The sequence below is a fragment of the Ostrea edulis genome, chromosome 7 (assembly GCF_947568905.1).
Source record: "Ostrea edulis chromosome 7, xbOstEdul1.1, whole genome shotgun sequence".
NCBI classification, from domain to species: Eukaryota; Metazoa; Mollusca; class Bivalvia; order Ostreida; family Ostreidae; genus Ostrea; species Ostrea edulis.
In genome coordinates, this window is record NC_079170.1 from 44555315 (window position 1) to 44570671 (window position 15357).

General features: G+C 36.9%; 1 protein-coding gene across 3 annotated transcripts in view; it reads right to left on the reverse strand.

The window, feature by feature from the left end:
* The window catches only part of LOC125654188 (microphthalmia-associated transcription factor-like), a 30332-nt gene extending 16273 nt beyond the window's left edge, over positions 1–14059 (reverse strand). Inside the window, exon 1 of one of the 3 annotated variants that reach the window (XM_048884010.2) lies at positions 13302–14059. In XM_048884010.2, the coding sequence (XP_048739967.2) occupies positions 13302–13786 (485 nt within the window). In that variant the 5' untranslated portion in view covers positions 13787–14059. Of the gene's footprint in view, positions 1–364; positions 645–3654; positions 3888–13301 lie in introns of those variants that run through there. The other 2 variants (XM_048884011.2, XM_048884012.2) reach the window with 2 other exon arrangements.
* Between the last annotated feature and the right edge of the window lie 1298 nt (positions 14060–15357).

Consider the following 15357-nt stretch of genomic DNA (forward strand, 5'->3'; position numbering starts at 1 on the left):
GAAATTTGAAATAATATGCATGATATATACATGACATATACTTGGTGTCAATATACGTCGCACGTAGAGCTAGAATTATTCAAGATGACGGACATAATTAACACGCATATTGTAGGATTGAATCCTTCGAGACTGAAACTTTTAAAGTTGCAGTGTACATGTACTGTTACTATGGTTACCTGTAAATAGTATCTATTAGTACATGTACATTAAAGATTGTCCAAGATGCGTAGCATCAAAAACCTGTTGGTCAAAAAAAAATATTTTTCTAAGTGACAACTAAATTTCTGCCAGTGAATCTTTCAAAGGCTCAGCATATTTATATCACTTAAGAGCAAAACAATATTAGAAACATTACGCATACTTTTGATTTCCCATATAACATTCCTTTTCATACAGGTAACTAGCGTAAGAAAATAAGTCATTCATCTTTCTCTTCATATGAGTACTTCACGTGAAATCTAAACACTGATTAAAGTAATGCCGTACATATCACGATTATATATCCATGCAAGACTTAAACTCCATGAGTAAGTTGCGATCCCGTGGTTATGGATTGAAACATCAAAGGAAACAGTGTTACATATGAAATATTAATAATTCAATACAAATCCTATCTTATGTACCGGTAAATAATATTTACTAAACTAGATATTATTACACACCTGTCACATGTCAACAGGATTTTTGGTGTTTTAAAATAGATTTAATATTTCATAAATAAACAGGGAAAAAACAAAATTAACTTCCAATGAATGCCCATATTAAAGATCACATGTACTCGATTATTTATAGGAAATGTCCGCACAATGACACTCGCTAACAAGGGGCGACCTATATTATTACTAATACCATAAAGCACATGTACGTGTACATGTAAGCATATACACGAGTGATGAAACTTCCGAAACCTTTCAAAATAAAAACACGGAAAACATGCTTGGATCATCAAGAGGGACATTGATCGCTACATCGAGAAACAACAGCGGCAAAGGAAATAATAAAATCACAAGATGTCTCAAAAATGTCAAATATTGTCAGACATGAAAAAATAACAACAAAATAACAATGTTTCACTTCCTCCATAGATTTCAATCTGCCAAAAGTTTGAATTATTCATTTCTCAATATGGGTGTTCAAATTGCTGCACATTTGCTTCTCACTAATGCAACCTTGGTTTGATCATCTTGAGTTCAAATATTGGGAGCCACGTGCCCACTGGTTGCTTGTTGAGACATGTGAGGTTTAGCAAATCTCCACTCTCTACCCACACATATCCCTATACAGAAACAAATTGTCTTGAAATTAAATAATGTTTAAACATTATTCTATTTTCATTTGATTGACAAATCCAACAGTATGACAGTCTGGTTCCTGGAAATCTACTGTAAATATAATGCATCAGTACTGAGATTGTTGTTAGCCGATGATTGAATATTTACAATTACATTCTCTCCAAGCATCTCAAACTACCAGATATATACAGTATTGAAGACTATAGGAAATAGACAAAGAAGATATACTGATGGGCAACATGTTGTGATCCCAGTCTTGTCAGCAAATGCTGAATTAAATTGGTTCATGATACAAGTACCATTTATATATGACTGACAGTACTGTTGATTTGAAAATATGTTGGTCAAAAATGTCTTGAAAGATACTGTAAATGTATTACATTTGGCTGTGTATTCTATTTAGCGCCTTTGGCGGAACGCAGCTTCTGCTAAATCAAGTACATCCCTAAATGCCATCCGTAAATCTAGATGTTTAAAGTAATTCAGGAATGCGCTAAATCAAATTTACGCTAACTTGTTGAAAAAACGATTTCCGCCAAATATCATACACGCCAAATATAATACGTTTACAGTACGTGTGCATGCCTCAATAGAGCATTAGAGAAAGTTCAATCCCTGACCAAGTATTAGATGGAGGTTGATGTTAACAATCTTCATGACGTGGTTGAGAGAGGCCATCCCAGAGTGCCATGATCTGTGGCTTCAATTTTTTTGCATGGACAACATTCTTTATCCTGGTGACCAAGGAACTCTTCTATAACATCCCTTGATACGACATACTTGTCAAGACTTCAATTAGGACCAACTCTTGATTCTTGGACATTTGACACCTGGTTTTTTTTATACCGTCTGAGAGTTCTTCGACATTTGACACTTGGGTTACTTGATTCCATCTACGAGCTCTTCGACATTTGACACCTGGGTATTTTTATTCCGTCTGAGAGCTCTTCGACATTTGACACCTGGGTTTCTTGATTCCATCTTAGAGCTCTTCGACATTTGACACCTGGGTTTCTTGATTCCATTCGAGAGCTCTTTGACATTCGACACCTGGGTTTCTTGATTCCATCTGAGAGCTTTCTGATATTTGACACCTGGGTTTCTTTATTCCGTCTGAGAGTTCTTCGACATTTGACACCTGGGTTTCTTGATTCCATCTTAGAGCTCTTGGATATTTGACACCTGGGTTTCTTGATTCCATCTTAGAGCTCTTCAACATTTTACAACTGGGTATTTTTATTCCGTCTGAGAGCTCTTCAACATTTGACACCTGGGTTACTTGATTCTGTCTGAGAGCTCTTCGACATTTGACAGACTGTCATATTTTTAGGATCATTCCAATTTAGGTTTTCTTTGGGTCTCTCATTAGAGATCGAAACTCAGAAATTTAAAGAAATTTCTTTGGGAATATCATTCCATCTCATCTGATCTATTTTTTCCGGGTTTGATTTCATTTCCGTTTGTAACATTCATTACTTTTTCTGTGCTCTCATTGTCTCCCACAGTGCAGGTGTTTTGCAGTTTAAGCTTTAACTGCTTGTAGAGGCCCTGGTAACATTTCACATGAGATATCAGCATCTGACTAAGAACCCACTGTGCAGTCTTAGCCTTTAGGTCCATGTTGTTTGATATCTAATGCTTTTATGTTGATGACATGTGTGTATTAATACAGTTTCGTAGAATGGATTTCTTCGAAAAAGATATCTATCTACACTAGATATTCCATTATTCAATAATTAAATGCACCATGTTGCATTATATTTAAAGCAGCTGCCTCTCTAAGGTTTTTAAAAACTTGATTTATCTTTAATTGATACTCAAACTATGACAATAACAAAACCATATATCAATTCGTTTTTATCTATTGATTTATTTTTTCATGTTTAAAATGCATGGACTTTGCCATGCTAGCCTACTTAGCTGTTTCCTGAATCAACGTGAATCATTAGATAAATGTGTTATAATATTCACGAAACAGTAAGTTCTAACCAGACCGTGGTAAGTGCGTGTGAACTCATTAAGAAATTTCACTTGTCCACCCCCCCCCCCCCCCTGTCTATAAAGATATGCGGTACTTTGACTCTGAATGACTCGGCTTGTGGTCATGTCTGGCCTTTGACACGCCCCCAACATATTGACCTATTTCGTGTTTTCCGAAAAGCGCGTTATAATTATAAATGTTTACTAAATAGAATATAATGTCACTTAGTATATCAGTATCCGAAATTTTTCTTTAAAAATCAGAATAAGAAAAAAAATATACTACTCCTTAATTGATACGGTGTTTCATAACGTCCGTATGTTCTAAATAACCACAAACGTGACGCGTGAACGTATTGTCAACAATGAATATACCGACCTTTGTGTGATAGTTTTGCTTTTCAGTTCATAGAAATTTTTGTCCTCCGTCAAAACTTGATCGGCGTCAGACAGCATTGCCATGTCGAATTCTATTCCTGAATCCTGCATCTTATTCTGTCTGTCACAGTCCGACTTTGATGAAAACTTGACAATTCTATCGCGGGTGTTAGTATCAAAACCCAATGTGGTATACACTCCGTGACGTCGGCTCGTTCTACTTGGATCAGCCAATCAGACGTCAGGAATCGTCAATTACAGTTATAAATAGACTATGCTGTCACTGTCGGCGGAAAAACCCAGATAGGAAAACAAGAAGGAAATGAAACTTAGAAGTTCGTGTTCTTGTTTTGCCATGCTGTTCAATGGTTGAGATATTTTTCAAAATAATCATATTTTAAGGCCTACAAATTCCAGGGCCGTAAATTACATGGAGGCGGAGGAGGCAGCTGCCTCCTCCAACTTTTGAGCCAAAAAAAAATAAAATTTAAAGTTCATTAGAATTTATGTTGTTTCCAATAACTAAGAACATGATACCTCCCTTAAAAAGCATTCCAAATCTTTCTTTTATAATGAGTTAGTCAAGTAACATCTTAGAAGGCCCTAGAATCAAGGATTTTGCCCGAAACGTGTTCAGTGTGCACAAAATGTGCTCAGCGTCTGGGGGCCGCCCAGACCCCCGCCTAATTTCCTACCTCCTCCAAATTGAAGGTTAATTTACGGCCCTGAATTCTTTGAAAACATCATTTATAAGATAAAGTTCTTAAAATCAAGTGCAGTACAACTTACTATATAAGCCTAATTAAGTAGTTAGATCTATATATAAATGCACTTATATATTTGTTCTTCGAAATTACAGTAAAGTTAAAATGTAAAATTGCAATATAATATATAATTTCAACGATGCGAAATTTTAATTAAAAATAACGATCCACGCAGTGCAAAGATATTGAAAGAAAATATATAGGCTATTTTGTCAATTTTTGTATAGATCGTACATACACTTGTAAATAGAATTGAGATAGATGGTAATTTTAACGTACGTTAATTGATCGTTCAGTAATTAACGAAAGTACGTAACAATATATTTCCTAATTGATATATATCTTCTTAGAAATTAGAAGTGACATTAATTAATTGATTTTTGCATTAATTAAAAAGTTACAAGAAAGGATCAGATAGGGACCTATATACGTGGTTTCGGCCAAGTCGAGTTCCATTAAATATGATTTCACTGTTTGGGAAATAAAATTCACTAGATCTATAATTTGATGAAAGGTGCAAGGTGAAATATCTATAGTCGTTTTATTTCTATATAATGATAACAACAACAACAAACTGAAAACACAAACACACACGTATGTACAAACATGTACTATCTAAAGCTTAAAATGCCGTTTTCGGCCCTTCTATATGGTCCCTCTGCCATGGCCCAAACTTGACCCCAGGGGTCACAAGGAGGGGGTGATTTGACACTTCATGGGGTAATGTACGTAATTGCAATTTAACTGAACTTGAATTGTCATGGGGAGATATACATCACCCCCACCCCCACCCCAGCCACTGCATGTTTTGTAGGCTAGCTATATATGTTTGACAAATCGTTTTCTTGACTTTCTTTTCTGGATCCTTTAATAACTTTGTTTTATTATACAGCTCGACAAATATGATACTGTGCATGCTTGTGTACGTGACTTGTTAATTTGAATTACACTTATTAATTCAAAGCATGTGCGGAAGCGATGCCTATATAACAAGCCCTGACCTTCACTGCACATAGATCCTGTCATGTAGTGCAAGGTCACAATTATCTAATTACTGCACAGCGCAGGGGACAAGATCTATAAATATCAGTATAAAGTTTATTTTTGTATCAACTACACCCTCAAGGTCATAAAAAAGCATAAATATATATTCATAATTATGTTCTAATTCGTTTCACTCAACAAAAAAACCCCATAATTTTTTTAATATCGTGTTTTAAATAATGACAACCCTAAGCGCTGTTCTGCCTATACATTTATTTACACGTACAAATACATAGATATGAAGAAAATTACATTGCGACAGTAGATCAAACTCATGATGTCTGCATTTAAACAGAGTGAAAACAGCATTCTACCCTTATATGGTGCTAGTGTGTGTCAGTCTGTCAACTATACTGGGGAACTTGGGGATACTCGCTTCGATTGAGAGACCTACCCACTTTTTTTTTTTTTAATTTTCTATTCTTATATTTTTTGCTTTTAAATAATTGTGTGCCGTTGCCAGGCAGCATTTTTTCATCGTTTGATTTCAAGGGTCAGAGCCATTTGCATTGAGAAAAGGATTAAATTAAAAAGATAATGACGATACCTATTCGACTATATTATGTTTTAGGGACCAGTCCCTTACATAAAGGGCCTTTGGGGGCAGTATCTGACATGCAGTGCCAGAGAGGTTTGGAGCTGCTATGATAAAGATACAAGACAGGGAAGTCCAGATGAATTTTAATGATGTTGCTTTGTATGGATGAAAATGTTTTAACAAACAATAGCCATTAGTTACAATTTAAAATAAGCGGCTAGATAATGTAAGATAATGTCATTCAAACGATATAAAAATCATAAAAGTTTCAACATGCAGGGGCAAAGCCAGGGTACTTTTGATGTGGACGCCCGAGTAGGCAGGGGGTTTGGGGGCCGCCTTAAGGCCCCCAATGGGTCCAGCTGGTAAACATTAGACGATTTCGATGTGTATATTCGACCCTCCTGAACGCATTTTTCGTACATTTGATAAAATTTGTTACATGTACGCAGCCATATTCGAGGTCTGTTCTGTTTTTGTACGAAATGCGGACAAAGACTTGTAAAATCTCAAAAATGAGAAAGGATCTGTCCAATATCGTTGTATGACGAACCCACTACAAACAATTAATTATTAGTGAACTGAATCTGTTAATAACAATTCCGGAGAGAACAAATATAATTCTCATAAATATTGCCCTTTACTACATGTACCTTTTTATATTTCTACCCCCCCCCCCCCAATCTATCTCTCTCTCTTTCCTTTTTTCTTTTAAAAAATGATGTGAACGTTTGTGCGTACAAACCACAGGCTATTGCATCGCTTAGGGGTCGAATTTACTATATAAAGAGTAAATTCGACCCCCAAGCGATGCATTTGCCTGTGGTACAAACGTACGCCTGGCTACCCGCCTCAAAATCAACTGAACTGTATACTACGTATATCAATGCTCTATCATAGAAAAACAAGACGTGAAACACTGACGTCCCAAAAGTAATTCTGGTAGCTACCACAAGAAAGGTCTTATCCCAAGGAATACTCGTTCGAAATATGAAAGCTATATCACTAACCATTCAAAAGTTAAGGTTAAAGTTTTGCAAAAGTAGGTCAAATTTCAAGGTCAAAGTCATGAGATAAAAAACTTTTGCTACCTACAGAAATGCTTAGTAGGAATACACATGTGAAATATGAAAGTCTTATCATCAACCATCGGGTATTTATGGCCGATGTTAAAGTTTTTCGAAAGTTGGTCAAACACCGACTCGGAGGTCAAGGTCACAAAGTTAACAAGATGTTTTTGTGAAACACAAATGCCCCCGATAATGGCCAATTCCAAAGATGGCCAAGGTCACAAGGACAAATAGCTTGGTACCAGAAGAAAGAACTTGTAACAAGAAATGCTCATGTGCAATATGAAAGCTCTAATATTTATACCATTTAGAAGTTATGACCAATGTCAATTTTTTTAAAAGTAGGTCAAATGCCAAGGTCAAAAGCTTTAGTACCCACGGAAAGGTCTTGTCACAAGGAATACTCATGTGAAATATCAAAGCTCTAGCACTTACTGTTCAAAAGTTATTAGCAAGGTTAAAGTTTCAGACAGAATTACAGACTGACAGACGGGGCAAAAACATTACCCTCCCCCCCCCCCCCCCCCCCCCCCCCCCCGATCTTCGATCTCGGGAGCATAAAAATGTTGACACCAGAAAGAAATGTCTTGTCACAATGAATACACTTGTGAAATATAAAAATCATATCACCAACAATTCAAAAGTCATGCATGTCATGCATGGTCGATGTTAACATTTTTCAAAAGTAGGTCAAACCCCGAGGTCAAAACTTACACAGTTACCCATATTCCTGTTTCAAGCTAAAACTTGGCATTGCAACTACAAAGAATCCCGTGGGAATCCGGGTTAGAATATGTCCCCAGCATCCCTTGCTTGTCGTAAGAGGCGACTAAATGGGGCGGTCCTTCGGATAAGACCGCAAAAACCGAGGTCCCGTGTCACAGCAGAGATCTCTCCCTGCTCAATGGCCATAAGCGCCAAGCATATCAGCCTAAATTTTGCAGCCCTTCACCGGCAGTGATGACGTCTCCATATGAGTGAAATATTCTCGAGAGGGACATTAAACAATATTTAATCAATCAATCAATCGTCACAAAGAAAAGATACATGTACCAATATATATAATGTAAAACGTAATGTGATAAATTATACAAGTTATTACTCGTTAACCTTACAAAAGTATCTATAAAAAACCTTATGACTTATTTGTATCAAAATGTGATTATTTGTTGAATATATATTGAAGCTAATGAATATATTCATCGTCGGATATCCCCAGTTGATCTCGTCTTCTACTCCTCACATGATCAGCCGTGGGTACCCGACGATGATGAATATTTAAGTTCAACAATAAATTAAAGAATTTATACCTGAAAGCTCTGGAAATGTATATTTCTTCAAATGACCTATATGCATTGGTTTATATTGTTTTAAAAACAATTCAACTTAAACTACATAAGCTTTTCGTGAAAAGCATATAAGATAGTTGAACATAAAATGAAATAATTACCTGGAAATATAGAAGGCAGTGGAGTGCATGTCTTGCTTTGTTCGTAGAAAGTGGACCATGCAGGGAGGGGACGCAATCATCGACGGAGACCCCTCACTCCCCCGCGTTCATTCTAACCAATCAAAATCTTAATCTAATTTTGTCATCCTATATTGAACTAATTAATCACGTGACCTATCTACTCGCATTGAACATTACGTTTGATGTGACACTAAATGGGTTAATCCCCTAACAAAGTCAGACTAATTGATGAACTTTCACTCAATGGCGGAGCTAATAAAAGACATTTGGAACCCCTAAAGAACAATACAAGTTTATAACACATCACCTCTGTTTTGCAAATTTTATTTGTGAAAGTGAAAAAAATGTCAGAAAGGACAATACTGTTAATGTTAAGCGGTTTACTTGAATACCACAGTAATTGATGCAGACTGGTGATTTTTTAAACAATAGCATAACATAAAACACGCGTGTGAGCACATATATCAGTACTGAGATATCAGGGTAGTTACATATACATGTACTTATAATCCAATCTTTCACATTTTTCCAATAAAGAGAACTAGAGAGGGGGAGATAGAAAGATGAATATACACATGGAGAGAGAGAGAGAGAGAGAGAGAGAGAGAGAGAGAGAGAGAGAGATGTCATATTAACTAATCCTCACACGAGAATGCTTTATGAAAGCTTCACTTAAGAAGTCCGACCAATTTGAAGAAATATGCCTGAATTTTGTCCCATGTAACATTTAAAGGCTATTTCCTTGGCCCCCTTGCAAATGTGAAATTCTGACAGGTAAAAACGGGGGGGGGGGGGGGGGGGGGGGTAATAAGAGTTATTTTCACATGCAAGGTGAAATTATACGGGATGGTTGTTTCCCTCCCACTTAGTTCTCTGATAGTACCTATATACCCTGTACATGTAGTATTGAATGTTAAGTGTACTGCTTGTAGCAGATGAATTGAGCCTATATGGTAAATTACGGACGAACCTCGACTCACCACCACGATTTCAGATTTTGAATTTTGGGCAAGAAATATTTTTCAGGCTTTTTTTTCTTTCTATTTATAAGTATGTATTTTTTTTTTATCTAAGACATCCCATTTTTTCTTTAAAAAACGATGTTACGTGCCTGAAATCCACCCATTCTGAAATCAATAAATTACAACTCTTTTCCAACTTATTTTTTGGATACACCCCTACACACTACATGTACTACAAGATTGGTTTGGTATAGGCAGAATGAACATTAGAATGTTAGACCATATATATATATATATATATATATATATATATATATGTATGTATACACATGTACATAATACACATATTACCTTTAACCAGCAATGGCATGTCATTATCAAACCTCAGAAGAAAAGGAGACAGTACCGTTGATAATTAGTCTATTTCTACATGTGCATGTATAATGTGAACATATGGCGATTAACATCTGAGATTTACATAGTACAGTGTATATCATTTCTTTATGTATATTCAACATGAACAAATATCTAAAAATATGTATGTGTCGGCACGACATGAATGCCACCGCCTGCAGTGGACTCAAATGTAGGAAATCCATCAAAATATAGCATTGAATGTGGTATTCAGATTGTATGTTACACACATTTAGTACAATGAAGAACTCAACAATCGCAGTCCTTTATTTGTGTAACAGGAAGGGAGAAAATGCAACATACCAGACCGGGATTCGAACCCGCTGAATCTTTAGTCAGGTGCTCTACCAACTGAGCTAACTGGCCACTGGCGATCGAAGCCGCCTGACCGTTACATTTGTTTTAACAGACATAACATAAATACATTGTAATTCATTTTTCTATGTTAAAGACGACGGGCCACAATTAACTCCACCAAATTCAATGAACAGGAACAAAACTCAAACTCGATCTGTAATTCATCAATATACAATCAGTTCAATATCTCAAGGCGTTTAGAGAAAAAAGTCCGAAAAACTGGCCATAGTATTTTTAATCTACATTAAAGGGACATAACACCATCAAAAATCAACGAACCGGAACAAAGCTCAAACTTGATCTGTAACTCATCAATATACATCTGCATACCAACAAAAAAAAATCAATATCTCAAGGCGTTTAGAAAAAGAAAAAGTTTAGAAAACTGGGAGTTGCGGAAGGACGGACAAGGGTAAAAATATACAGATTGTATATGCTCCGACCACTAGTATATAAAAATTAACGAACCGGATCAAAACTCAAACTTGATCTGTAACTCATAAATATACACCTGCATACATAAATTGCAAGGCGTTTAGAAGAAAAAAAAAAACAAAAAACAAAAAAAACAACAAAAAAACCCAGGAAAACTGAGTGTCGCGAAAGGACGTAACCGTGGACTCAAACTGTTGAAGGGGACACAACTCCATAAAAAGTCAACGAACCGGAACAAAACTCAAACTCATCAATATACACCTGCATACAAAACATCAGTTCAATATCTCAAGGCATTTATAGAAAAAAAGTCCGGAAAACTGTGTGTCGCGGAAGGACGCTACAAAAAAATCAATTCAATATCTCATGGCGAAAAAAAAGTCAGGAAAAATTAGTGTCGCGGAAGGACGGAAGGTCGAGCAATCAGTGGCGGATTTAAAGGGGGGGGGGGGAAGCTGGCGCCTCCCCGTCCCTAAAATTTTCAAATTTAAGGTAAATCGTGGTATCTTGTTTACAAAAATGTACTAAACGATTAAAAAAAGCAATAATTTCTTCAACTCCCGGAGAAATGAATGACAAGATCTTTTGATTTCTTTGAATTACCTTCTTGGGAGAACTTAATTTTTTCCAAACACCCTTAAAATTTGCGTCATTTTACTAATTAATGATAGAAAATAGTACAAATGACTTAAATAAGAGACATAATTCAAGCCCTATATAATCTGTAAAATCCATGCAGGAGCTTCCGGGGGTTTCGCCCCCTGGCCCTCCAGACGGCCCCCAAACCCCTTGCCTCATAAAGCGTCGCCCCCCGTAACCGCAATTCCTGGATCCGCCCCTGACGAGGGTATAAAACTATATGCCCCGACCACTCCTGGCGGAAGCATAAAAATATGTAAAGATGTTGTTGAAATGTATTTTTTTTAAACAATACTTTTTAGGGGGTAAATGAAATGAATATATGATAATTTTGTAATTCATAATGTTAATAAAAAAGGGAAATAATTGTATAAAGACAGATCAAAATAAATCAGACGTGCTTTTAAGGTATACCAGGTTTCGGTCATGATGATGGGAAAAAACGTTAAAAACGTCTTTTTGACGTCGGTGTTTTACGTGTAGCTGGAATTTGATTGGCCAAGACAGCCCACCAAGACGTGCACTAAACATCTAGTTGTCGTCACGCACGTCACGACTACAATTTTCACCTCGTGTGTGCATTAACTGCACTAGTATAGATTTGTTCACATATTTCGTTGTACAAGAATATGATCGGTCATTTCCTGGTGACCTTTCAAAAGCGGATTCCAAAATGGTATCTGTTACCGCAGTATAGCCACAAATGTAAATTACTTTGCTTACTTTCATTGTGTACGGAAATTTTTCTGGACCCGCTCCCCTTTATGAAGTGGGTGGACAGTATAAGAAGAGTTCAAAGAAAACTTCACATTTTTTTGAAAAGTCTTGATAAGTTGGAGGAGGGGGACAAACGTGGAACCTACAGTACAGTGGTTAAATGCAAATATATTATGAACTTTTTGATTGGTATAAAAAACGGGAAAACTGACTGGAGTATCCCGTTAAAAGCTGTACCCCACGTCAGCATAGCTGCAGAATTGTAACCCCTCGGGGGGGGGGGGGGGGGGGGGGGGGGGGGTCTGGTACATGTACACTCCCCCCTCACCTAGACAGCTACAGTTCTGCTGCATCTAAGGTAAGCATGGCTTGACATGTAAGTCCAGGCCTGACAAACCCGGGAAGCAGTCGATCACTACTTATTTATTTTTTGTATCGATCAGGGACAAAGCCCTCTCTCACAAAGCTCCGTGTTACAGGGTCTGGATTGTTAGTAGTCTTAATTAAGCTATTTGGGGATCCTGGTTAGAATAGGTCCTCACTTTCCCTTGCTTGTCATAAGAGGCGACTAAAGGGGATGGTAGATCGGATAAGACCGCAGAAACCGAGGCCCTTTGTTACAGCAGGTGTGGCACGATAAAGATCCCTCCCTGCTCAAAGGCCGTACAAGCGCCGAGCATAGGCCTAGATTTTGCAGCCCTTCACCGGCAATGGTGACTTCACCATATGAGTGAAATATTCTCGAGCTGGACGTTAAACAATATACAATCTCCACTCCTTTCACTTAAGGAAAATTACTTTATAACCCGTGATATCTATCGCAACATGCATTATTCTCGAATTCTTATAGACAATTTATTTCCTTGTTGAGCAATAATTTGTTAATATGGAGAAACACAGAGTCGATATGGAGGAAATAAGTACTTTCAAAATTGTGATGAATCAACCAAAAGTCTAATAGTGGTGATGACGAGCACGTTATGTACGGTATTTGCATTCAGATATAGAAATTATGCAGTACTGTACGAGTATGTGGTATATAGAATTTACAACATGCTAAGATCGATTCGAAAATTTTGTATGCTCTAAATTCGCTGTGGGATAATTTCACGGTTTCTTTCTCAAGTACAAGTGTAGTCCATATCCTCAGATTAAGTTGTATTCATTGTGATTTCAATATCACAGTTTATACATGCACACTATATACGCCGACAGTAAGATATCTTATATTCTTTACCTTTTAACCACACGGACTTTGTCTATTTTTCCTCCCTTGGTAATCCGACTGTCTAGCAAACTCCTGAGCTGCAGTCTTTTTTTACCATCCTCACTTCGTCTTTCATCACTTACAACAACGACGGATTCATCTTCTTTTGTCATCGCACAATCATCATATTTCGCTAACACTTCAGAATCATGGATATTTCTGCCGTTATCACTGTCTATGCCATCAAAATCACTATCAGGGTAGCACAGTTTTGTATCGATATGTGCACCCGCCATTTCATCCATATGATTATCGATAATTCCATGATTTTCAGATTCAGGATCGCTCTCGCTTCTTTCAAACTTGACCGGACTTCCGTCCACTAAAAACCTGCCGTACTGCTCCACATCGGATTCCGTTCGGCTGTCACATCGTTCTGGAACTTCCGGTTCCGGAGACGTTTTCGGAACCCTTAAGTCTAGAACGATATCATCATAGTCTCCCATTGTGCCCATAACTGTCAAATTAACGCACGTTGGAAACGCCCCTTTTCAACGTGGTATTTCTCTATTTACATCAGTAGATTTACATCTGTATGCATGACCTATATGTTTCACTTTATCAACGTTGTTTGCATATATATCAGATAACCATCTTTAGTCTTCTTGCTTGTACGTAAAATCGTAAAATACAACCTATACACGTGGTAAGATCACTCTCGTACACGGATCGAACTCATTCAAGTACAAACACTTGTCCATTGTAAGGCATTATGTTTCATTAAGAATTAGACAAGGTTTATCCGGAGTAGGCTCTTCTTATCGTATCCGATTAAATTGATCATCCGGGTCAAATATACACTGTAATGGTTATAGTAACAGGATGGGGTAAGTTAGGGTAACCGCGGAGCAGCTTAATGTAACCCACGAATAACACCGATCGCTGCCACGCGTAACAAGCAGTGCAACGATATATACTCAACAGCTTGCATCATAGTGGTGGGGGTGTGTGTGCATATTGTTACTTTAAGATACATTTTCTACAAAAATTACTAAAGAAATAATCTGACAGGTCCCTGTTAAGGCCTCTTATTACAGACAATTACGTTTTTCAAAAACTGCAGATACAAAATTTATGTTTATACATGTACGTGTACATATGTTACTGTTAATGGAAATAAATGTCGTCGCGATATGATCTCGAATTTAACATTTGACCAGGATTTCTCAATTACATGCATGTCTGTCCAACACGGGTAGGCCTACAGTTGGAAAACTTTGTACAGAGTTGTTTAGGGAGGACAATATATGTTGCATTTTTTTAACATCGTAGAAAATATACAAGTTTTTTTTTATAGTACTTGTACTAAATACAACCAGAATAAGCCAAAAATAGATACCAATTCATGCATCCAAGTTTTGGTTTGTAGCAAGTGCCCTAATACGAATCTGATAAACGGTGTATTGAGGGACACGGCGAAGGACTTACAGTTACAATTGATAATTCGGACTTTGTGAGCCATATACATGTACCCATGTCCTTAAATATTATTTTTAGCAAATATCTATTGTGTCATGAACTGTTCTGGGTGTGTAAACAAACCTTGATAAATATATGATGTTGGTATCAGATGAATGGTTAATATTAGGCGTATAGTAAAACTGATTCACAAAACACAAACGCAGCCCGAAACCTACAAACCCATCACCTTGCAGCTAAGTTGTTTCGCTCATGTTTATGATATAAATAAATGTAAATGCTAGTGATCTAAAAGTTAATTATAAAATGTCAAACTGATCTTGAAAGGTGGTATCAAACACTTGACAACCTGCAATGCGTCTGCAGGTTTTTATTTTTTCAAAACCTCTGATGAATTGTAAAAACAAAATGAAACTAGTTCTAATTGTAACGGGGACCGTTACATATGTTCCCCAAACCTCCCCCAATTAAAAAGTGATGTCCTTGTGAATCTATAGCAAAAAATCATTTTATTTTAGCCTTTAATTACATGTAGTACGTTCAATATGGTCATTTCAGTACCCAAAAAATGAAAGAAAGCGTTGCACGCGCATACACGCGCACGCGT